The sequence below is a fragment of the Pyricularia oryzae genome, chromosome 5 (genome assembly GCF_000002495.2).
Source record: "Pyricularia oryzae 70-15 chromosome 5, whole genome shotgun sequence".
NCBI lineage: Eukaryota > Fungi > Ascomycota > Sordariomycetes > Magnaporthales > Pyriculariaceae > Pyricularia > Pyricularia oryzae.
The window spans coordinates 2,829,467-2,852,781 of NC_017852.1; the positions used below are offsets into that span (position 1 = coordinate 2,829,467).

Here is a 23,315-nt window from a genome sequence, read left to right on the forward strand (position 1 = left end):
GAAGTTTCAAGGTTAGACGATAGCACCCTCTCGCTGTATCGACTAGAAGCCTTCCGCAAGTCTCGAGTGATTATATATATCTGCGAGATTACCACACAAATTTGTGAGGTGATATGGACGGACCAAATGCTCCCTTTACTCCTAAAGGTACCCCGGACCCATAGTGCTTGTTAACCCGACGCCCCCGCATATCGGAGCTCTCAAATGGTGCACGTCATTGAGGGCTTCTGCCACCGTGTGCGACAATTTCAGCTGTGCAAAGAAATGTAAGGCGCAGTGTTCGTGCATACAGCGAAGCTGCCGTGCCTAGCGAATGAATCTGGGAAAATGTAGAGCTAAATTATACCGAGTCACGGCTTATGAACTTCGAACTGACTTGAATTGTTTGACCTACCCCTCTTCGAAAAGTTGGCCTCGTAAATAAGTTTTGGAAGGTCTCCAGGAACGTGTGCAAGCCTCCGTTTATCCCACGCCGATACTGTACGTGAGCTGATTGGCCACAGCAATCGCGATAGTGCGCACCATAGCTTGCTTTGACACGCACTCACTCACACACACACTACTAGACAGAGAGACACATTTCACTAAATCGCTCTGCTGAACAACACAAAATTCCGCGCTGCAAACCACCGAGCATAAGTAAATCCCGCATCTATAAAACTCGATATTCAACCAGGAGGAAGCACTACAAATTCTTCTCGAAACCTCTTCCTGAGACTGCCGACCGAACCCATCGACTGTCGCTGACCGGAAACTCATCAAATTCGGCAGCACCCCCAAAGCTCCGACCCCTCCCAACGATCCCGTGGTGACCTTCCCTTGCCACTTCAACAGCTTGCGCCTTTAAATACGCCGTGGTCCGCTCGAGGCTCACAGCGAGGCGCAACTCTGAAGTGTCGGGCAGTCTCCCACCGCTCGACCGACTCGAAAACCCCAACAACTCATGAGTCACCTACTTTGGAGAGCTTACTGGCAAAACGATGTCGACCGTTTTCGGCGTCTGCTCGCCCCCAGCGGCCACACCAATCACGCTACATCGCACAGGGCGAGCTTAGGGGGCGGGGCTGGAGGTGGTAGCGGGGGTGCGGGGAGTCCCAATGCTCTCGGTACATCTCCTCGCACCGTTGCGACTCCCAACAAGGCCCGCAAGTCCTCAATGCCGTTCGGGGGACCCGGAGGTGGCGCATCAGGAATTGGGAAGGCCGAGGTCAACAGCCGGGATTACATGGGACTGACCCTATTGCTGCGCGCTGCATCTTCTGCATCTGAGAACGCCCTTGCCTTTGTCCGCGCTCTGCTCGACCACCCTGCCATCGACATATATGCCCAAGACCCTGAGAGTGGCTGGAATGCCCTCCACCGGGCGCTCTACTACGGGAACATATCAGTTGCGCGCATGCTGCTAGCGAAAGAGCGGAGGGATATTACTGAAGGCGTTTACAAGGCCGGCGGGGCTGCTGCCTCGATCAGTCGCATAGGCCAGCTTATCAAGACCAAGGATCACGAAGGAAACAGTCCGTTTGACCTCTTCGCCACCACAATCGGCGATGCGGACCTCGAATTTACTGGCACTATTCCAGATAGTAATGATGCTGGCGACTCCACTGAGGATGGCGCTGGATCAGACAGTGAGGAGTATCCGGCCCATCAGCCCACCTCGTTAGTCTTTCTCTCCTTTTCAATAACTCGAATTTTGATCTTTGGGCTTTAAGAAAATGGAAATTTGGTTCTGACTTTTGATTTGTTCAGGGGCAATGCCGGACTGCAAGACCTGACAGATGGAGACGAACTGTTCTCATTCGGCAGTAATAAAAATATGTCACTCGGTGTTGGTGATGAGTCCGATCGGCAATACCCAGAGAGGCTGCACCTCCGCCGTCCGGATCATCTCCTATACAGGTTCTATGCCCAGTACTTGGAAAAGGCCGGGCTCGAGCAAACGCAATTCCCGAAGCTTGAGGAACTTCCAGCCATGATACTCACCCGCCCAATTATTGTACACAATGTGGTGCTTTCAAAGTTCCATAGCGCAGTCATAACGACGGATCCTGTATCCAACCTTTACATCTGCGGCGTTGGTCGTGGTGGAAGGCTTGGCCTAAGCGACGATCAGCGCGTCAGGTTCACATATGTGCCAGTTCAAGGGGCCCTCGCTGACCGGAAAGTTACGCAAGTTGTGCTCGGACAAGACCATACAATGGCGGTCACAGACAAAGGCGAACTTTGGACATGGGGCTCAAACGCTTATTCTCAGCTTGGATATGCTCTTCCGCCTCCAGCAAAGAAGGACGAAGAACCCATGAGTCTGGCACCAAAACAAGTTTTCGGTGCGCTGAAGAAGGAGGTTGTGATTGGTGTATCTGCCTCTGCCATACACTCCGTTGCCCACACAACCAATTCGGTGTTCTGTTGGGGCAAGAATTCGGGACAGCTTGCTCTGATGGACGCCGATTCGAGATCACTGGAAGTGCAGCAAACACCACGCAAGGTAGCAGCCTCGTTATTCTCGGCCCCGATAGTCATGGTATCAGCCATAGACAAGGCCACGACTGTGCTGCTCGCCAATCACATAGTTTGTGTGTTCACCAACTACGGATACAACATGGTCAAATTCCCGGAGATCGATCCATTTGCCACATACCACATCTCGAATCCTGCAGTGGTTTTAGGCTACGACGCTGCAGCCAGCAAGGGTCAAAGGATTTGTCACATCACCTCGGGCGGCGAAACGATCGCAGCGGTCACGGGCCGGGGTGATCTTTTTGTCATGGGCTTGAACCACAACGCCGACGTGAGTTCATCGGCTTCGACGACGAATCCTGCCAAGATCAAAGGCTCCGTCAGTCAGCCGCAATGCATCTGGAGGGCATGGAAAGACGGCGTTAAATCCGTCGGGGTTGGTGACCATGGCTCGGTCATCATCGCCACCAAATCTGGTGCAGTATGGCGGCGAGTCAAGAGGGCAACGGCAAAGGATGCCTATGCTGGTGTAGGAGCCAAGCGGAAGGACTATAAGTTCCAACGAGTGCCTTACATCACCAGGGTCGTCACTGTCCGTAGCTCCCCTTCGGGCGCCTTTGCGGCCGTTCGCAGAGACTCGAGCGTAATGAAGCAGTTGGGCGTGGGCCGCCAGGAGATATGGGAAGATCTCGATGCGTTGTTGCCATTGCGTGGACTTGTTGCATTGAAGCCTAAGTTTGACAATGCAATGGCGGCCAAACTACTCCCCAAGAGGTTCTCAGAAGATGACTCAGACACCGGAAGAGCTATTGTGGCGATGCTCCAGTCCTCTGACCCTAATGCAGACCTAGCGCACCACTTGGATTCGTTCACGAGCAATGATCTGGAAGGAGCAGACATCTGGATATCATCTTCGTCATGCCCAGATCTCAAAGTACCTGTTCACGGCTGGCTTATGTCTGCCAGAAGCCCAACGATACGCGCCGCACTCGCTGCGTATCGTAGCCATGGAGCTCACACCATAGCAGATTGCCTAGCCATTGAGGACATGGATGGCAAGGCTTGCATACAACTCGAGAGTTTGGAGCTTTCGACAGTACTCAACCTTATCCTCTTCGCCTATACTGACCGAATTGCGCCTGCCTGGAACATTCGCCAGCCATCTCCATCTTTGACGCAAGCATCCCGTCAGCAGCGCGTCGAATTGATGAAAGTCGCAGCACGGCTTGGTATCGCACCGCTCGAGGCGGCGGCTAGACTGCAAAATGATCCAAATCGGTCACTGGCAGACGATCTAGGTACGGCCATTAAAGAGCCATCATTCTTTGATGACGGTGACATCCTGCTCGAGCTCGAAGGGGGCGAGGTTGCTGCACATAGCTCACTGCTCTGTCAACGCTGTCCTTACTTCGAGGGTCTTTACAACGGTCGCTCAGCCGGCATGTGGCTAACGGGCCGGCGTGACGACGCTGCCGTCGCCGAGCCTGTCAAAATCGACCTGAAACACTTTGAGCGAGAGCCGTTCGAATACGTTTTGCGATATCTTTATTCTGATGCCGGAACAGAACTATTCGATGAGGCAGTCGCAGCCAGCTTTGATGACTTTACCGACTTGATAATGGACGTCATGGCAATGGCCAACGAGCTCATGCTGGATCGCCTGTCTGAAATTTGTCAGAAAGTAATGGGTGGCTTCGTGACCACGAGGACAATTGCCCATCTACTCAACGAAATCAGCCCTTGCTCTGTCACCAACTTCAAGGAAGCCGGCTGGAATTATATTTGCACACAAATGGAGACGATGTTGGAGAATCATCTGTTGGACGACTTGGAAGAGGATGTTCTCCAGGAGCTCGACGAACAGGTTAAGGTCAACCAGGCTAATCACGCCTCCAAGTGTGACTCAGAGCAGCGTCTCCTTGAGACATATACCGATCTTGCGACCGATATCGAAGAAGAAAGGATGGTGAGAGTGAAGGAAATGGCCTACAAGGCTAGCCAGAAAGAAGATGATAGGAAGCTCTCTGCGTCTTTCAAGGGCAGAGTGGGAAGCCTCGATGATGGAACCATGACAACATCCACGCCAGACAAGGGGAAGAGAAAGTCGACACGCAACGAGCCTTTCAGTCCATCGTTGAGGCCAAAAGTATCCACGGCAGACCTCATGTTCGCTATGGACGAAGATGATGACGGAGTACTAAGCCCCGGCGGCAAGCAGCAGCAGCAACCAAGTTTCAGCAGATCTGAAGACCCATCGATTGTTTCAACCCCAAGGCGACCAGCAGCCCACAGATCTTCCTCAAGTATCCATACACCAGCTGGGCGGGTCGATATTACTATCTCACCAAGCCCGATAAATGCTAGCCCATTGACCAAGACTGGAAGTCCATGGCAGCAAAAGCCACTGGTTACGTCCAAGCTGGATCTCCGTGATATAATGAGCGAGGATTCCATGAATACAACTTCAGCCTTGTCTGCAGGGCTAGCCGCTCAGAAGCAGAAAGAGGCGAATGTCAAAGCTGCTACGGCGAATGTGTCTCAACCTCAGAAAATGTCACAGAAAGAACGCAAGAAACATCAGCAGCAGATGCAAGCTGCCTTGCTTGCCCAGGAGGCCAACCAGCCCAACAAAACCCCATGGGAAGCAGTTCCAGGTCAGAAAGACAGAGGTTCTCCGTGGAAGCCCACACCAGCAACAACCAAGGTCAGTTTGAAAGACGTGACCGCAGCGGAAAAGCATACGCCACCAGCATCTGCAGCAGCCTCCATGGCCAAACCTTTTGTCGCCGCCGAGTCGTCGCCCAAGCCAGCCCAACGCCGCACGGCCTCCCCCGACACCCGATTCGCTGGCCAGTCGCGAACACCCAAGGGTCTAGAAGGCCGTTCACCGCAGCCGTCGTCCTCACCCCTTGTCCCACATTCCAAGTCGTACATGAAGCAACACAAGAACCAGAAAGCGGAGCCGACGTTGGGTCTCAGCATGGCGGACATCATCGGGCAGCAGCGGCGCGAGCAAGAACTTGTCAAGGAAGCTGTGGCCAAACGCAGCCTTCAGGAGATTCAGCAGGAGCAGGAGTTCCAATCATGGTGGGATCAGGAAAGCCAACGGATTCAGGAAGAGGAACGACGGAGGGCCGCTCTCTTGGCCGCCCGTGACAAGGGCGCCAACGGAGAAGGATCTTCGGAGGGCGCAAGGGGCGGCCGCGGTCGACGAGGAGGTCGGTCCGGTGGCAAAAGCCGAGGAGGCTCCGCAGCAGCGCCAGCCGGGGGCACATCTTCGCCTGCGGAAGGTCCTGCTGCTGACCAAAAGGGACCCGGCAGGAGGTCGAGAGGAAGAGCTAGAGGGAGAGGTGATAGTAAAAAAGCTTGATTCTTTTCGTTATTAACTAAATTTGACGACGGCTAGACACCCCTTCCTACGTTGGGTAGGCTGAGTTGCAACTTTTTCTTTTTTCTTTTCTTTTTTTGTTCATTATGAGCTTTCTGACTACGAATACCCCCATCCTGAAAAGCTCGTAAGTCCATGTATACTTGAATTCTTTGGCATATAAGAGAGACTGGATTTATTATACAATGAATTGCTGAGCTTGAAGTTGGCGATGTACATTTTGCTCAAGGTACAAGAGGTTCGTCCACAAGGCCAGGCTATGCAGCGCTTACTTCCGGATAGCGAGCGGTCGCTTTGCATTATTAAAACCCACCCACCCAACCGGTGATGATATTGAATAAGAACGTTTCAATATGCTGCAACTACCAGCCGTTCCGCGACTGAGATTGCAAGGTTGACAATGTCAGTCACATCTCTTTTGGCGTGGATTGGTTTTCCCAAGGCAAGCACTCTGAGCTGAGGACCATCACGGAACTGATGCTGAAAGGAGACAAAGTGACATAGCTTTGACCAAGGACAAGATAGATAGCCTCAGGGCTCTAAGGGTGCCGAAAATGTACCTGAAGTGGGGAGCAACGATCAATAGAACTGAGCGACGCAAAGAAGGACCATTACAATATTTGACTGGCAATAACTAGTTTCTTCATGAACGGAGCTCATGTGGGTTTCTACGTTTATCAAACCTAGCTCTTGCGTTGGTTGATACAAATATGAATGCTTCATCCACAGTACATTCTAAGTGCTAGCATTACATCTCAAACTAGTCAACACGCCAGATACCTAATAACTAAACGGGGGCGCCTCGTGCCCCATTCTTGAAATCAAACAAAGAAACGAGGTCTTGACGTCCACTCCATCTCATCATTATTACTAGTAGTTCGCAGTACCTCCGGGTTGCCTGTAGTAATCAGCAGGGACGCTTGGTGCACTTGGAGCGCTGGGCCCCGATGATCCAGGTGGCACGTATGCCTTGTACTGCGGCTGCTCACCGGGGGAGCTAGGCCCGCCCAGCGGTGCTGAGGGTGCACCCGGTCCCATGCGGCTGGGCAACGAGAAGCGCGAGTCAGCTGCACCTGGCGGACCGCCGTAAACCGGGGAGTGGACTCGCTGAGAGCCCGGGACCGGGGGCGGCGGCGCGGCGGAGGTGGGCTGTGGCGGGACATTGCCAACGGCGTCAGACGAATCATTGTAGCCCTGGCCTGAATACATGCCTCCTTGCGGCGGTTGCGTGTTGGCTGGTTGCGGCGGAGTTTGGTTCTGGTAGCTGTTATACTGATACGGCTGCTGTTGACCACCCCCAGGGTTCAGAGGAGCAGGCGCGGCCGATGGTGTACCGTATCGCTCTTCCGCTGGGTAAGTTGCTGGGGCAAATGGGGCGTTGGAGCCCAGGGGGTTGGGGTGTGGGTGTGAGGCTACTGGGGAATCGTAAGCCGAGGTCGAAAGCTCTTGAGGGTTGCCGTAGGACCCTTGCTGAGCTGGTGGCTGCGAGTACGCCGCATAAGGAGCACTTGGGGGCGGCGAAGAGGATGCCTGCTGGGTTTGGAGACGGGCCGGTTGCTTCCCTGCCGAGGGGATGCGTTGGCCTGGATCCCTCGGAGGGAAGTTCTGGTTGGGGTGAGGGCCACCGTGCGACGGAACCTCAGCACCTGCTACATAGAAAGGTGCTTGGGCACCGGGGCCAGGTGTTCCACCCGGACGTTGCAAATGCGGTGAAGGTGAAGAAGGAGGATACTGGTCTGTATGGGGTAGTTAGACTTGATTCAGGCCTTACTGAGATTTTGAAAGGCTGGCTTCATATGCGTGCTGCTGGCTTACCTGGGTGAGGACCAGGAGGGTAGAATCTCTGAGGATCCTGCTGTGGCGGACCTTGAGTAGGGTAAGGGGTCGGAGATCCACCATATCCTTGAGGACGAACTGCGTATTGGTGGTAGCTAGGCTGGGGCGGGTGTGACATGGAGGTCTCCAGCAGCGCCTCATAATCCCGCCGTGCTTTGATAAATTTCTCATTGAGTTGCGTGAAATCGTCTTGAACATATTATGTCAGCCTTGAATCTTGAAAGATTAATCAATCGTCTTTCATTTCCGGGCCTACCTTTCTTCTGTGAATATTTCTCTATAAGTTTGATCAGCTTGGGACGGATAGCCGACGTTTGCTGGTACAGCTTCTGCAAAGAGTAACAAGACAAATATCAGTATTTGCAGTCTACCACGTTTGTAGTCAGGGGGGATTGCTCACGGCTATTTCTTCGCTGTCCTCGTCCTTGGAGGATGTGCTCAGGAGCGTCAACAGCTTCTCGACGTTCTTGATCTCGGAAAATACCTCGGCCTCCATTTGCGCCTCGCGCTGCAATTCGTCTGGCGTCGGGTCTGCCAGCTTCTCGACGTAATTAAGGGGGAAGATACCCGTCTTGCCCTTCAGCGAACCGCGCCACCAGTCCTTGTACACAGACTCGAGGACTGCGATGACGTCGCCCTTTTTGAACTCTAGCTCGCCGTCCTCGGATGGTACAAAGTCGTACAGCGCCCGCACCCTTGATACGGTCGCCGCCGTGGTCCCCGTGCCAGTCGGCTGTAGCGGCACCGCAGCAGCCCCAGCTCCCGCATCGGCACCCTGACCGCTGGGTGTTCCGGCCTGGTCCGGAGCGGATGAAGATGATGGGCCGGCAGCTCCTGACGGGCCGGCCGGGGTCTGCTGCTTCTTGCGCTCCTCTTCTTGCAGCGACAGCTTGAGGGCTATCTGCAGTTCCTCCTCCTCCTTCTGGCGGTCCACGTCGGTGAGCGAGTTCTTCTGCGGCGCAGAGGGCGGCTGCAGTTGCGGGTTGGTCTGCTTTAGCCTGTAGTAGGCGTCGTACATGATGCCGAGGTCGGCGTCGTCTTTGAACATGTCGGACCACTCCTTGGTGCCCTCCAGTATCTTGGCCTTGACCTGGTTGTGGGTGTTGCGTTCGTTGGCTAGCTTGAGCAGCGCCTCGGTGAAGGCGCGCGATGCCAGCTCACGGTGCATGGGCTTGCCGCAGTTTTGGCTGAGGGCGTTGGCGACCTGGTTATGTCGGATGAGCTGCGAGTTAACAGTGTACGATTTCCAAAAGCTGCGCGCTCTCCCTCCAGTTGGCAGAAGAAGCTACGAACCTCTAGCGTATAGAGTTGCACATTGGCATTTCTGTGTGCGAGTCGTCTTATCAGGGCCTGGACGGCCTCCTTTGCTCCGTTGTCATCTCCGGCCACTCGGTCGCAAACCTCCATGATGGCGCCCCAGTCTTCCGAGGTCAGATTTTCGTCCGTCGCCTTGGCTATAGCACGAAATGCGCTCTGTTGTTAGTATCACATCTTATGAAGTCACCAAAAATATCTGGAGTGTCGGCGCATGTATGCATACCGATGGCCGTGTCGTACGGCGTTGTCGCCTGTGCTCGGAACATGATGGGCGACTATGAGCGTGGCGATACCAGCTGTCGTTCCTCTATTTGCTTGAGGTGGTTCCAATGGCGCCTATATTGTGATGATCCGAAACCTTGATGGCTTCCTGTCTATAGTCTTGTCGGCTGCAGTGCTTCGAATGTCGTAGCTGTGATGTAACTAGCTGGGTTTTGGCAGTTGAGGTTGGCAGCTGATTGAGGTAAATGGGGGGGTGGTGCCAAGGTTGGCAAGGGAGCTTTGGAATCGAACCGAGCTCGCCCGAATACTTAGAATCAAGGAAAGGATTGTTGTTCAGTACTTGCGAAACTCTGTGAATGAACGAAAGAGATGCGCTCCGAAATTACAGCCCGATGAGCTCGATTTGGGATTCAGACAAGGAAAAGGTGTTGGTTTCGGTCTGGTTCCAACGATGTGGACATGACTTCCGTCCGGCTCGTAATTGCTCCCCCATGAGGCCCAGCGCCAAGCCGTAGCTGGCGGCGTCATCAGTCCTTCCAACTCGAGCAAGGGTTGGCACAACCTCGAACGCCTCAATGACATCTGCGCCACACCAGAACCCCACCATGACCCTGAGAACGCGTCACGGTCTTCGCAACACATGCAATATGGACCATATGGTCTTAACAGCTTTCAGTTGGTAAATTAATTTCGTGTAGCTCGAGCTTACTTCAGGCTGTAACCGATCAAATCGCTTGATTTGCAAATATGAAGAGCTAACCGTGCTCCAGAGATTGTGGTGGTTCGATCAGTTCTCGTCTCTCAGGGTAGTTCTACTGAGACTAGTTCTAGACTAATAGTTCTAGATAGTGGCAATCCATTCTGCCTTGCTTACGACGTACCTCGACCTCGACCTCGATCATACTATGGACAGATCCACATTGGGTGTGCCTCTCAAAAGAAAGGGAAAAAAGTACCAAAATAGAAACTGCCCCGTACCTTAACCCAAGCGCCCCCAGATACTCTGTATGCCATCTTGTAAGCTAATATACTTTTACTTTATTACTTGCCTCGGATCCTTTTTCTTTTTCATCTTAACCCGGTCTACCAGCCGTATGGATGGTCGCTTCACGACAACAGGTGCCAATACGTTATCACATCAGCGCAATTTCAAAGATGGGATGGGATGCCATGTCTCCAAATACGGCCGAGGTTTGAATAATTGAATGACCTTCAATTTAGGGGCTTTGCCCACTTCCGCAGATCTCGCAGTCTAGATGTCGTCTACAGAAGCGATATGTGTCCCGGTCTTGTATCTTTATCAAAACTCTCGTCAGAGTGGCACAAAGCTCATTCATCAAGCATAGCCCCATAATTATCTACTGGTCCATTCACAGTCCCTCATGACTCAAAAGTAGACAATATGCCGTTGCGTCGACCAAAGTAGCAATGGCGAAACTCCAAGAGCGTCATGACCATTAAGCATCATGAAAAAAGTCCCGCCCAAACCCCATGGCTAATGCGCGCGAGGGACAAGCAAGCAAATGGCCCAGTAGCAAAAGTTCTCGCAGGCTACACAGGGTCTTCTGTCCTGGTGCTGTAAGACCCAGGAGTGGGATTCTGTCTCGCATAAACTTCTGTCAAGATACATCTTGCAACAAAAGCAGCATTGACGTCACCAGCCTCGCCTTGTGATTCCACGGGCTTCATAACGACCACCCCGAATCTTCTCCCCAGACTCGATGGCACCGCTTCCTTCGCCGCCTGGTCGGGCCTCGTCCAGACTAGTCCGCCCCTGGCCATGTCTTTCAATCTCCGACATGGTGAACATGAATGGCTCGTCGTCTGCCTCGGCACTATCACCAGCACCCCGTGAGCCACTACCGCCATACCTCCCTCCCGCGTTTGATCCCGAGAAGCTCCCCCTCGATGAATGTGGAGGAGTTAGGCGCTGCTGTGGCGGTTGCTGCTGCTGTCCCCTACCCAAACTACCAGTGAACCTAGGCTTCCATGACGACCCCGAAGACGCCCCGCCCGAGATCAGTGCTGGAGAAGGATTTTTGTCGTCTGGATCTGTTGACATGGACGAAGAGCGCGGCGCACCCGCAGGTCTAACATCCGCTGATCGCAGAGAAGCGCTATTTCCAGAGCTCCTTGAACCCCTGGAAAGTCCCAGGCCTGTCAACCTCGTAGGCTCTCGGCCGTCGGCGCCAAGACTGATGCTGCGGTTACCAGCAAAGGGCAAATCAGGCACGGGTTCCTCGTTATCGAGCAACGCTCGATTCTGGTGCGCGACAGAGCTGGATCGACGGTTTGCTGTCTGCAGCACGCGTGGGGATAGAGGAATATCGATTGCCGTAGTGCCCTCTCGCCTGGTCGTTGAAGCTTCCACACCCAAGTCATGGTCGTCTTGTGCTGCCACCCTGTCCGCTATTTCGTGGGCCTGTGTGTGATGCTCAATAATTGCGGCTTCACTCAGTCTGGACGGAACAGCTGGTGTATGGGGCGTATGGGGCGATAATGGTTTGGGTGACGAGGATGGCGACATGGACGAAGGCCCGAGCAGCGGCACACCAGACAATTGGCGACTTGACGCGCTTGGGGATGGCTGAAGATTAATTGACGAGGTCATTGACTCCGTCAAGGCATTATTGCTCTCTCTCATCATGTGGAACTTGGACAGTTGGGCCACCGTCCTCTTAGTGGCCGCCTCAGTCGTCTTGGACGTCGGCTCAAAACTCTGGAGCGTTCTTTTGCTGTCCAAAATCTTCAAAAACTCTGAAATGTTCTCATCGTCTGTCTGGACCGAGCCGGAACTCGTTCCCGTGGCCGCCTCGGCCAAGAATCCTGAGCCCGGCTGAACAGATGACGACAGGCTTTGTTTCCCGCTGCTGCCTTGGTCATCGTCGCCCCTATTTGCACCGCTATACGAAGGCTTGCCTTTTCGATGGGTGAAACTGCTGCTGTATCGGCTGGCCGGCTTCGGCGACGCACTGCCTGCGATATCTATCGGTGGTCCACCTCGAAGTGAGGCCGCCATGCCAGACGTCAGTGAGTTCCGCTGCCTAGCAGCATGAAGTGCGGCCGACTGTCTCGCCAGGGAACTAGGCGAGGCGGGCAAGTCGAGGTCCTGAAGCCTTGGTGAGCCGGAGAGCGAGCCTGCTTTGAAAGGCTGAAACGACACCGAGGTGCGTCGTGCTATGCCGTCTGTCCCCCTTAGTGAAGGCCGACTCAGCGAGGACTGGCCAGCAATTGGTAGTGAGTGGGGAGGGTCCGGTCCAACGCTCGCAGGCGCGGAACTGGTGGGCGAATCAGTATCCGAGCCAGCAGGCCGGACTGCCTTGAGGGCGGACAACGGGCTAGTGCCCAAAGCACCTGCCCCGTGAAACGTTGATAAACTTCCATATGTTTGCTGCTCTGGTTGATCCACCTGCTTCCCATGTCGACGTGGGATCGCAATGCCTGTTTCTGTAAAGGAGTCTCTGCGACCAGAATGCCTCTGTGGCAGTGTGGGCTGAAACAAATTGTCCTCGTATGTCATAAACCGAGACCCTGCTGTCACATCAGTGTCGTCGACGCGAAAGTTGCGCTCGTTCCGGGATGTGACCGAGGCATAAAATCTCCCCACTGGGACCTCAAGATCACCGAAAACGTAGTCAGACACAGCATCCCGTCCATCATGCTGTGGACTCAGGGGCTGTCGTAGCAAGTCGACACCTGCAGTATCCGACTCTTTGAAGACGAAACGGCAATGCAGTTGCAAAGCAGAATGACCGCCTCTCGCAATAGACGGCTGCTTTTGGAGGACCTTCCATGTGGCCACCAACCTCAACATGCTGAACAGCGACCTGAAGAAGACTATGGCCCTCTTATAGATTGTGGGCAGCATGGGGCCAAAGTCGGGGATGTCGTCAGGGTTCTGACTGTACTTAAGTTCGATCTTCCATCTTTCAAGGACGACCTCGGTGTTTCGTTTGCGAGACCTACTGGAAGAGCTGCCGTCGCTGGCAGAGTCACTGGAATTGAGGGCTTCCAAGACGTCATACATCTTGCCGTTATCACCGGCGACGACCAAGCTTTGTGTAGGGGACAGACATGATGCGTCTAGATAGGTTTCGATGATCATGGGCGGCGGCCTGTTTTCAAAGCTGCCGCAGGTCCTCCATATCCTCAGATCCTCCCTGAAGTCATCCATCTCATCTGTCTCTATTTGAAACTATCAACGCAAACGAGTGTTAGTCGACCGCAGGCTTTTGCTCAGTGGGCAAGATGATAGAACAGGTCAGGAAAGCTCACCCATTTGTTCGTCTTGCTTGTGCCTCTGCCCGAGGCGGCTGCAACTATTGGAGTAGTATTAAGTCTGGCCTGGATGATCAGGACGGCGGCTTTGTTGTAGAAATTCTGCAAATATTCCGTGTTAGTTTATCCGGTAATAACTACAAAGGCTGCAATCTTAAATCTAGTATTGCGCACCTGAACTATCTGGTCCAGTTTCTTGACCGAGTCCCTGCTGGGGCCAGACCCCGGGTCGCCCATCTCGGCGCCAGAGATATCGGGACCCGCTGCACTTGAGCTGGCCCGGGAGCGGGAACTTGTTCCTGGAGCGTCCCTAGAGTTGTTCGTCCTGGTAGGGTTTGTCTGTGGAGAGTTTGCGGGTGAGGATGACCTCGGAGGATAGCGGGACTGTTGATGCATCTTTTTGGAGCGGATTTGAGTTTAAACGGATTAAGTTCGTAGGCGTTCGTCCGGGAGTGAGTATATACGTCGAAAAGAAGATGGCAAAGGCTACGCAGGCGTCGGTCGAGAGCAGCGAGACGTCTCGAAAGTGTCCTAACGCAGACCCAGGCGACACGAAACGAAGGATGGCGACGTGAAAGGGTTGGGTTAGGTGGGAAGGGCTTCCTTTCGACCCAGACCCTGCGTCTCCATGTTTGTGTGTTCTCGATAATGTTGTTATTCGATATGCGGGTTGGCGCAAGAGGACAACGTGAGAGCCCCTGACGTGAACGGTACGTAAGGCGGGCCAAAGAGAGGCTGGACAGTATATGAGCCACCGAGGTCGGCGGAGGGAGCTAAAATTCGGCTCGCGTGGACGAATCGATATTGTGTTGTGCGTAGGGTAGGTAGGTAGATAAATAGGTACCAGAGACAGGTAATAGGAACTCGCAAACTTCAGATGGCGGTGCCTGACTGGTTGAACGGATGCAGGACTGGGAGGGCGGGCAACTGTGGGTTACCTATTTGTTGTTCTGCTGCTTGCCTGTCAAGCGTCGCAGGAGGCCGTGACTGGGTTCCGGGGTGGTTTACTCTGTCTGGGCGTTGGCGCAGGCTGGCTAGATAGGACCTAGGCAAGGTTGTCGTAGCTAACGGCGACCTCGGTTGGACGGACAGCGTGTAGGTACAGACAGGCTTTAGTTCTAGTCTACTGTAAATACCCACCAGGGGAAAGCACTCGATACAGTCCCGGAATCGTGTTTTTGAAAAACCAGTGTCCCAGAGCTCCAGAGCTACAGAAAATGAAAAGAGAGAGAAGAAGAAAAGCCAACGACAATGGCGGGTGATAAGGATACTGGGGTGGAGAAAAAAAGAGAGGTGCTAAAAGTTGCTTCTAGGCCTCTCAACAAGCAAAAGTGGACGGAGGTGCGGAGGGCTGCGGGTGCGCAAGCAGCAAGCACAGCGGTAACAGGTGCACGCCCCAAATGAAGTGATGCCAAGGATCACTGACGGAAGCTCTCGACCCACAGTAGAGTCATTGAGGCGGCACAGTACAATGCAGACCCGTTTGCCAATTGGCGTCCAGCATGAGCAACCCCACAAGTGGGCAAGAGGTACAGCCCTGGATTGTTAGTTCTGTAGGACAAAGGGCAGAACAATTGAGTAAAACAATTCGCTTAAACAATAGAGAAAAGAGGACATTCAAAGAAGCATTACCGCTTGCAGTTTTTCTCTTATTGACCCAGGAGTAAACGTCTTTTACCATGCCACGTTTATCTGCATCTACAATTATGTACATACTGTACCTACCTTACCTACTTGCGAACAAGAATTAGTGGAGCACAGTTAAGTGAATGTTATACAGTACATATTCCGTAGCTGCGTACTAAGTCTAGTATGTACCTACCTATTACCTACCTATCTTACCGGACTACTTGACGTTATCTCACAGTGCGTTCCCCAGACAGCAAATACCCGTCGTAAATACTCCGATCCGGACTTTACAGTACAGCAGTAGCGTCACAAATCTACGAAGTAGTCGAGCTAGTCCATTGACCCCCATACCCCAGAAATGCTGCTGGCATGACAACTCGAGAAAAAGAAAAGTCTCGGTAGAGCCTTTGGCTGACAGTGGAATTTGGTTTTGGTGACATACTTCCCCACACCCCTGCAAAGACCCAAAAGCAGCTGAGCATCACACATGGATTACCGCGATCTGCCCAAGTGACACAGTTCGCGATAAGCCTATCAAGGTTCCCCCCAAGCTCGTGGCCATGGGCCCACCTTCCCTTCATAACAATTGTCAGTCATAATGGCAAGTCCCATAGCCATGATGATTGGATTCGCTGCCGCTAGGTACCTACCTACCTTACTTTGCATTTTGTTCAGCAAGGTACTGTTGGAATCGCCTAACTATACTGCCTGCCTAAGCCTTGATAGACTCTACTGTAGGGAGTCCTAGGACTAGGACTAGGACTACGGTAGACAGAAGCAGAAGCAATCCGGGAGGCAGGAAAACGTATTTCCTCCCTTTTCCCTCTCATCGGCTCAGTACCAAGAAAAAAGAACAACAAAATAAGCCTTCCAACCCAAGCAGACTACCGATAGATGGATGCATCTGCAGCGCCCTCTTATCCGGAGCCATCATCCGCTGACTCAGCCTAATCGTGTGTCAGTAGCTGATAGCCGGAGGTGTCAGAACCTACACTTGCCAGTTATCTTCCAACCGAGATCGGCTGTCAGGCCACGAGGCCCGTTCCCCTATCACCTGCCCGCTTCTGGAACCAAGGTCCCTACAGTACATCTCCGTAGGGTACCTTGAGCGTTGCTTGGGGTACAAAGAAGTGGCCGCTACTATCCCACCCCCTACCAACTCTTTTTCTTTCTGTTTGCAAAAGAAACGAGACCAGACGCCCCTGGTCTTCTGGAAGCTCTTTTAGGGTGTTGTGATTTGGGCGATTTGTTTATGTTTTATTATTCGGTGGCTCTGTTTGTTCAAGACACAAAGGAACTTCGGCGTCGCGAGCTGGAGGTGTTGCCTGCAACCTCCCGACACCGGCGGAGTAGTTATGGCGTCACTCAATCACGTTGACAACCAATCCCTCGCCAGGTGAACCTTACCGGTAGTCTTGAACGTATCTTTCCCTAGCCCCATGAGTCCGGCACTTGCGATGCCAATCACTGCCACGAAATGGGGTGCTGTCGATTGATTGACTCATTCAATTCGCCAAGATTCTGACGAGGTTGCATCTTGCAGCACCTCACTCTAAACCAGACAAACTAGGCTAAGGTTGATATTACTTTTTACTATGAGTCGAAAAAGCCACCAAGCGACCGATGCAAACTGCTCTTGTCCGGGTGGTTACCCGCTTCCTGTAGCGGCGTGCTACCGAATGTCTTGCTTGCATGCCTCTCTCCACATATCTACACGGTAATCCAAAAACTGCGGTACACCGTTGCATCCGCTTGACCCGGGCCCCGCCTGCTCCGCTTGACCAATTTTGAGGCGGTAACTCTAGAGGTCGAATCGGTCAAGATTTTGCGGAGTGCCCTGTCACCTTTAATGTCTAGCCTGTGCATTCAAAATATGAATACAATTCAGTCATGTTAGCCAGCACAAGGCTTCTTGTTGCTTAGGCTTGGCCGGTGTCTAAACTGGGTTCAGAAATCATGAGCCTGAACATATAGATCCTTGAACAGAATCGGCCAAATATATACTTGAATCAAATCCTTCCCAAACGCCCAATAGTGATCCCATCATACTCCTCTTGCGTGTTGTTCATAACAGTATAAACCAGTTCATCACCAACGCCTCTCGAAAACAGCAGGGACAGGAGGGCGGACTGGCTTCCTCGAGCCAGTCGATGATCCAATTGATTCCTGACCGCCTGCATCAGCCACTGAGCCAATGTCGCTACTCCTGTCGCGGGTGAACAACGCCAACATCTCCTGGAGACCAAGCTTTAGGGCATCCTTCTTCTTCATGCCACCCTCAATGGCCTGTTCAGCGAGCATGCGTTTCTTGTTCTGCAGCTCCAGGATCCGCTCTTCGACGGACTTGCCGACGGTCAGCTTGTACACAATGACATCAACTGTCTGCGTGAGACGGTGAACTCTGTCGATTGCTTGTTCTTCAACAAACTGTACATTTGGCAATATTGATGTCAGTCAATTTCTCAAGTCATAATGATAAAAGTTCCTAAAGGCATGAAACAAAGAAAAGTACGACGAACCGGATTCCAGAATGGTTCCAAAATGACTACCCTGGTAGCTGCCGTCAGGTTCAGACCCAGGGAGCCGCACTTCAGACTACACAGTAAAATGCGCGTCTTTGGATCGTTGCGAAGGGAATGAAGACTTTCCTCACGCAGGTCGTTCTTCATGCTTCCTTCGTATCGCGTATACTTGAAACCTTCTCGGTCAAAGAATGGCGCGACCAGATCCAACATTGACGTGAACTGCGAAAACACAATGAACTTGTGCTCATGGACCTCTTTGTGTAAGATTTCCAGTAACTGCCGAATCTTGGCAGATGGAACAACGCGGCCGTTTTCCTCGTGAGCAAAGGCATCGTCGGCAGAGTCGTACTCGGACTCGTCCACGCCAGAGTCTACATCGGAATCGGTTTCTGAACCAGAGCCGGAGCCGGATTCGGAATCCGCGTGTTGGCTGCCCTTCTTGCTGGCAAGCTTAGAGACTGACACAAGACTAGAGTCTTCCTCCGAGTCGGGGTCTTGCATCTGCGAGCGGTCCTCCTTCTCGTCTTCGACAATAAAGCTGTCGAGGCGGCTCCCGTCTTCATCCTCGGAGTGATGGATTGAGTCCTCAGTGTTGAGCCACTCACCACCACCCTCACAATTCTCATCTTCCTCACCACCGGCTTTACCGAGACGAAGCGATCCTCGTTGATCCTCACCGACGATCCAGCTAGCCTCGTCTTCTTCATCATCGCTATCTAGCACAGCGGGTCGGTGCCTTGCTTTGCGGGACTTGGCTTCGACCTTAACCTCTTCCTTGACAACCTTTTTCTTGATCTTTTTGGACCGTCTACGTTCCGGCCCTTCGTTATTGAATGCGGCCCGGTCCTTGTCACAGGCCTCACACACAACTTTCCCAGCGCTGACCTCATCTGTGGAGAGGTTGCTCATGCAAACGTCGCATTGCTTAGACTCGACACCCATGCCGCCGAACATGTCGGCAAGGGCATCAATGTCGGCATCAGTCGTTGATTTCATCGGCTGGGCTGTGTCCATTGATAGTGCATCTTTTTCCTTCTCCATCTTGATGCCGACCAGCCTCGGATGGTTACATGCCTGGCGAAGACGCAGTAGAAGTACCAGGGCGTTGGCGTAGTTGACCTTGCCTTTCATCATCCTCTGCAGACTCTCATCTGCGCGTTCCTCAAGTCTGTTGTAGAACTTGCGCTCTGCTGGCGAGAACTCAGCAGTAACAGTGACGACCTTCCGCTCAGTTACCTTGAAGGCTGGGGCAGGGGGAATCTGGCCATCGCCCTTCTTCGCCGCCGCCTCGAGTGCTTTCTTGCCACCAGGGTTTAGTGCGCCCTCCTCTTTAAGGACTTCCTTGGTGCGACGCTTCATGAAGCAACGCAGCAGGCTGTGAAGTCGACGTATGGCCAGATGGCCTTTGCCGTTCTTCATGGGCTGGTCGATGTACTCACGCCAGTGCTTAAGGTCATCGTAAGGAGCAATGCGCAAAAACGAGACTAAACTTTGAAGCTCGTCGAGGTTGTTTTGCATCGGAGTACCGGTGAGGCACCACCTGAACTCGGAGCGCAGAGCACAGCATGCCTTGGTGGCTTTCGCGTTGCGATTTTTGATGCTGTGTGCTTCGTCGAGAATGACACGGAACCAGTGGATGCCGAAGCACCCAGCACCGACAGCATCAGTCGAATGGCCATGCTCCGAAACCAGGATCTGGTATGTCGTGATGACCACATCATACTTTTGCAAATCCGTATACCTCTTCGTCCGACTGGGACCGTGATGAACACAGACATTTAGCTTGTGAGACGGCAAGACTTTTTCGGCAATCTCAGCCTCCCATTGTCGAATAAGGGCCAAAGGTGCAACTACCAGGGTGCCCTTGCCGATGCCATCATAGTGTTTCTTCCAGCCCTTTTCGTCTTTGTTGGGCTTTGGGCTGCTGACGATGAGCGATATTGACTGGAGTGTCTTTCCCAGACCCATGTCGTCTGCCAAGATACCTCCTTTGGGTACCTTGCCTCGCTTGACAGGTCCCAGTTCGCGGCCCTTCATCCACTCCACTCCTTCTTGTTGATGCGGCAGTAGCTTGACTGTGATGCCTTCAAGAGACCCGTCGTCAATCTTTTCCTCTTCTTCACCTCCTTCTCCTTTATTTTCTTCCTGTTCCTCTTCATCCATGCCTCCCTCTAGCAACGCCTTGAGATCGTCATTGGCCTTTTTTGGGTCTGTATAGAAAACATTGTCGTCGAATGCTGCTGATTGGGTATATGCCGATGAACCAGCTGTAGTACTATCGCGCTGCGCGGGGAGAGAATTGTACAATGGCAGAGGAGGTGCTTTGATGTCGTTGTATTTGAGGGCACTTGGCCCTGACATCTTGGTGCCACGGTGGTGCTCAGGGCGATTCCGAGGCTGAAGAAAAACATTTGGCTGCTTCTTTTCCTTTTTGTAGAGCGAGGAAAACGCTTTTGACTGTGGTTTGGAGTTCATATTTGTTGTCCTGCCAAACTCGGGCGCAGGGCTGCCCGTAATATCGATGACATCTCGGCTTCCTTGCGAGGGCTGCAGCGGAGACTTTGCTGCCTCGGTGAGCATCTGAGAGCTAACAAAGTGTAGGTCATCGTCCGAGAAGGACGGGCTGCGAGAGCGCACCATGATCACGGGCCTCCGGCGGCGACGGCGGTGGTGGATTGACGACGGGCGGTGAACGCGCGGTGCTATCAAGTCTATCAAAGCGCGCTCGAGGTCTTGCTTCGAGGCTCGTTTGTTGGGTGATTTGCAAAATAGTATTTCCTTGTCTGAACAAAGGTTGTTCGCAGGTTGAAATGCAAAGTCTGCGTCTGGTTTTCTGCAAATATGTTGGTGGCGTTAACAGGGTCCCTTTCCCCACTACACGTATTGTACAGGCAGCGAAGGGAGAGTTATTCGAAAGTAACATGCATACCTCATGTAGTGAATATTATGTCAGTGACTGATACTGTGATGTAAACAGTAGCCCTATTGTTGGCTATCACATATATGGCTGAAAAGAGATAAACCTCCCCAGTGGCGAAACAGAAACGGTCCGGGGCCTTGTTTGATTCTCATTCTGTCCTCGTTGGTCGCTATTCGCCCAAGTTTGTCAACATTATAAAATGTTGCACCCAGCAACCGTTAGGCAGCAGGTCCCCACCATTGGAGATGAAGTGGGGGTGGGGAATTATATCACGTGTACCCTTGATTGTTACCAAACCAGTCAAGCCTGTTCATAAAAATCTGGCAAGTATTTCTTTACGATTACCAGGCAAGAATATTCCGATGTTTAGATAGTACAGCATTGCGACCATGACCAAAATCTGTCGGCACCAAACTATTCGAATGTAGTGAAGACAGGATTTGGCCTCAGAACCTGATCCATCTGAGCATTACCTAGCAACATCCCGCCTCTTCACAAACACCGGCAATCCATCTTGCATTGGCAGTGTCAGCGAGCTCTTGCTCACTCGTTCCTGCTGCTTTTCATAAGCAGGCCTGAAATCAAAATTCGTGACAATTGACGGCAGCACTTGCACCGCAATGATATCTGCCATCTTCTTGCCCAGACACATTCGAGCACCGCCGTTGAAAACGGGATATTCAGCCGCGCTCCGGGAGGCAAAAGATTTACCGTCAAGAGATAACCATCTTTCAGGCCGGAATTCGTCGACGTCCGAGCCCCAGATTGCTTTAGACCTGTTCATGGCCCAAGGGCACCAGACGACGACTGACGAGGCTGGCAGAAAGGTACCGTCTGGAAGTGTTGTCTCCCGGACGCACTGCTTGATTTCGAAAGGTATCGGTGGGTAAAAGCGCATCGTTTCGTAGAATACCGCCATTGTATAAGGTGCCGAAGGTGGCTTGAGCAGAGTGGTGTGGTTGCCCGCGGAACCATCCATTGGGCTGATTAGTTCTGCTGTTTCAGCACGTATGCGCTCAATCGCCTCTGGATGTTGCATGAGAAGATATGATGTCCAAGTCAACGCTTGTGCGACAGTGTCTCGCCCTGCGAACTGGTTAGCTATCCAAGAGTTTCGTTGCTGGTGGATGGCAGTTAACGGGTAGGTTCTCGTTTTAGAACACGAAAAAAGCATCTCACCAGCAGACAAATAATTAAGAGCGGCATCAGCAACCAGCTTTTCATCCCCTATGCAATCAAGAAGAGATTGTATCAAGCTCCCCGATATCTCCTCTAAACCATCATGTTCTGAGTCTGCGTCGACACCGGGCAAAGTTGCCGAAAGTTTCTCAGCAGCTTTGCGATCACATGTTGCATTGGCAACTATCTTTCGGCCGTGCTCCTTTACTATAGCAAGAGAGCGCCGTAATCTAGAGCCCGTAAAAAACTCCGTAATGAACCAAAGAGGGTTCTGGAACCGCTCCGCTGTGGCTCCCGATGCATAGTCAAATGCAACGCTGAAGTCGTCACCGGCGTGCATTTCCATGTTATACGCCATTTTACCCATCAACTGGGAAGTAATCCTATGAAAGACTTCTTGGAGATCTGCCACGGTCTCTCCGTCCGCCTTGTTTTTCAGCCATCCGATATTTTCGTTCAGATAACGAGGAAGTGCCACATCGGTTAACACCCGCAGATTGGTCGTATTTAAAAAGTTCAGACCAGCTTTCCGCTGAGCCCTCCACGGTTCGCCATCGACGTTGATGATGCCATGGCCAAACAGGTCGTCGGATCGCTCTTTGAAAAACGCGCCCTTGTTGAAGAGCGTCTCGTTCTTGAAGACATACTCCAGGCACACTGGGTCACTGATGACGACACCGGGAGGCAGCGTCGGGACCGTGATCTGGTACGTCTCCAGACCGAATTCCCGCTCGCGCTGGTGAAACCACGCGAACAGCTTCTGCCTGGGCTGCAAAAAAACGATGCCATTTCCGACAAATGGTAGCGAATCTCGCGGCGTCTTGAGCGGGATGCCATTCCGCTTTAGTCGAGGTGCTGCGAGAAAAGTGTACAGAACAATTAGCGCAACCGGGACCAGGATTGCCGGCGCCCACGGACTAAATTCAAGAAGCGTCATAGTTTGAGGCGGTTGTTGGGCGCAGACTAAGCGCTTGCTTTTAGGTTCCAGGCTCCGTGCAGGGTTGGAGACTTTTCATCTCATCGCCAAAATGTCGAAGCAGGGTTTGTTTGGCTGTGAGTTCGAAAAAAAGGGAAGTAACTACATGCAAAATATGTAGGCAGGTTGTCGTCATATCCCTTTTGGGATGTATGGCTTCCGGGAGGATGTGCTTGAGCTTCAAGGGCAAAAGTGATGGAAGCTACAAGTCCGCAGTACTGTAAGACCCTTATTACCTTATTATAGGTAGGTAATCAATCAGGTACAGACAAGGTACGAATCGCCAAAGGTGATTGGGGTTTCAACTTTAGGTGGCATGGTAGTATTTATTCTAGGCGGGTAAGACGGCACATCCTTGATCAGCAAGGGTACAGTATATCATACCACGTACATACAACCTAATGGATGGATGGCCTTCGTATCTTTCACGCCACAAGCACAGCCAGACCAATTGCATCGCTCTCGAAGAGACAGGTTAACGAACAGAGTTTTGATGCCGACCCACCGGTACTCGAACATGCACGGGGACTAGCCACGACCGAGCGTTCCACGTCAAACAAGCCTCTTCGATGGATACTGCGACTA

At 52.5% G+C, this 23,315-nt stretch overlaps 5 protein-coding genes across 5 annotated transcripts; 1 reads left to right on the forward strand and 4 right to left on the reverse strand.

Moving 5' to 3' along the window:
- Positions 1-334: 334 nt before the first annotated feature.
- MGG_00456 (BTB domain and ankyrin repeat protein) lies at positions 335-6,087 on the forward strand. Its single transcript, XM_003718563.1, has 3 exons — positions 335-480; positions 567-1,659; positions 1,750-6,087. The coding sequence occupies exons 2-3, from the start codon at positions 944-946 to the stop codon at positions 5,828-5,830; spliced, it is 4,797 nt and encodes a 1,598-aa protein (XP_003718611.1). The 5' UTR covers positions 335-480; positions 567-943; the 3' UTR covers positions 5,831-6,087.
- A 390-nt stretch (positions 6,088-6,477) lies between these two features.
- MGG_00455 (class E vacuolar protein-sorting machinery protein HSE1) lies at positions 6,478-9,785 on the reverse strand. The gene is made up of 6 exons (XM_003718564.1): positions 9,225-9,785; positions 8,978-9,138; positions 8,085-8,888; positions 7,941-8,013; positions 7,664-7,873; positions 6,478-7,584 (listed from the first exon to the last, which is right to left on the reverse strand). The coding sequence occupies exons 1-6, from the start codon at positions 9,265-9,267 to the stop codon at positions 6,719-6,721; spliced, it is 2,157 nt and encodes a 718-aa protein (XP_003718612.1). The 5' UTR covers positions 9,268-9,785; the 3' UTR covers positions 6,478-6,718.
- Positions 9,786-9,833: 48 nt separating this feature from the next.
- On the reverse strand, positions 9,834-14,825 carry MGG_00454 (uncharacterized protein). Its single transcript, XM_003718565.1, has 3 exons — positions 13,676-14,825; positions 13,499-13,603; positions 9,834-13,418 (listed from the first exon to the last, which is right to left on the reverse strand). The coding sequence occupies exons 1-3, from the start codon at positions 13,895-13,897 to the stop codon at positions 10,878-10,880; spliced, it is 2,868 nt and encodes a 955-aa protein (XP_003718613.1). The 5' UTR covers positions 13,898-14,825; the 3' UTR covers positions 9,834-10,877.
- A 1,714-nt stretch (positions 14,826-16,539) lies between these two features.
- On the reverse strand, positions 16,540-20,950 carry MGG_17452 (uncharacterized protein). The gene is made up of 3 exons (XM_003718566.1): positions 20,585-20,950; positions 17,650-20,488; positions 16,540-17,557 (listed from the first exon to the last, which is right to left on the reverse strand). Exons 1-3 carry the CDS (start codon positions 20,587-20,589, stop codon positions 17,219-17,221), a joined length of 3,183 nt encoding a protein of 1,060 aa, XP_003718614.1. The 5' UTR covers positions 20,590-20,950; the 3' UTR covers positions 16,540-17,218.
- On the reverse strand, positions 20,877-23,084 carry MGG_17453 (uncharacterized protein). Its single transcript, XM_003718567.1, has 2 exons — positions 21,755-23,084; positions 20,877-21,661 (listed from the first exon to the last, which is right to left on the reverse strand). The coding sequence occupies exons 1-2, from the start codon at positions 22,689-22,691 to the stop codon at positions 21,045-21,047; spliced, it is 1,554 nt and encodes a 517-aa protein (XP_003718615.1). The 5' UTR covers positions 22,692-23,084; the 3' UTR covers positions 20,877-21,044.
- Between the last annotated feature and the right edge of the window lie 231 nt (positions 23,085-23,315).

What these genes read in the sequence shown, in the direction of transcription:
- MGG_00456 (XM_003718563.1), top strand. Translation starts at nt 944, where the DNA reads ATGAGTCACCTACTTTGGAGAGCTTACTGGCAAAACGATGTCGACCGT. An exon ending in CCGGCCCATCAGCCCACCTC is followed by an intron (nt 1,660 to 1,749) that starts GTTAGTCTTTCT and finishes TGATTTGTTCAG; the next exon opens with GGGCAATGCCGGACTGCAAG.
- MGG_00455 (XM_003718564.1), bottom strand. Translation starts at nt 9,267, where the DNA reads ATGTTCCGAGCACAGGCGACAACGCCGTACGACACGGCCATCG. An exon ending in GCCGTACGACACGGCCATCG is followed by an intron (nt 9,139 to 9,224) that starts GTATGCATACAT and finishes TTCGTGCTATAG; the next exon opens with CCAAGGCGACGGACGAAAAT. An exon ending in TGCAACTCTATACGCTAGAG is followed by an intron (nt 8,889 to 8,977) that starts GTTCGTAGCTTC and finishes CGACATAACCAG; the next exon opens with GTCGCCAACGCCCTCAGCCA.
- MGG_00454 (XM_003718565.1), bottom strand. Translation starts at nt 13,897, where the DNA reads ATGCATCAACAGTCCCGCTATCCTCCGAGGTCATCCTCACCCGCAAAC. An exon ending in AACTGGACCAGATAGTTCAG is followed by an intron (nt 13,604 to 13,675) that starts GTGCGCAATACT and finishes GAATATTTGCAG; the next exon opens with AATTTCTACAACAAAGCCGC. An exon ending in CAAGCAAGACGAACAAATGG is followed by an intron (nt 13,419 to 13,498) that starts GTGAGCTTTCCT and finishes TTGCGTTGATAG; the next exon opens with TTTCAAATAGAGACAGATGA.
- MGG_17452 (XM_003718566.1), bottom strand. An exon ending in TGGAACCATTCTGGAATCCG is followed by an intron (nt 17,558 to 17,649) that starts GTTCGTCGTACT and finishes CCAAATGTACAG; the next exon opens with TTTGTTGAAGAACAAGCAAT.
- MGG_17453 (XM_003718567.1), bottom strand. Translation starts at nt 22,691, where the DNA reads ATGACGCTTCTTGAATTTAGTCCGTGGGCGCCGGCAATCCTGGTCCCG. An exon ending in TCTTAATTATTTGTCTGCTG is followed by an intron (nt 21,662 to 21,754) that starts GTGAGATGCTTT and finishes ACCAGTTCGCAG; the next exon opens with GGCGAGACACTGTCGCACAA.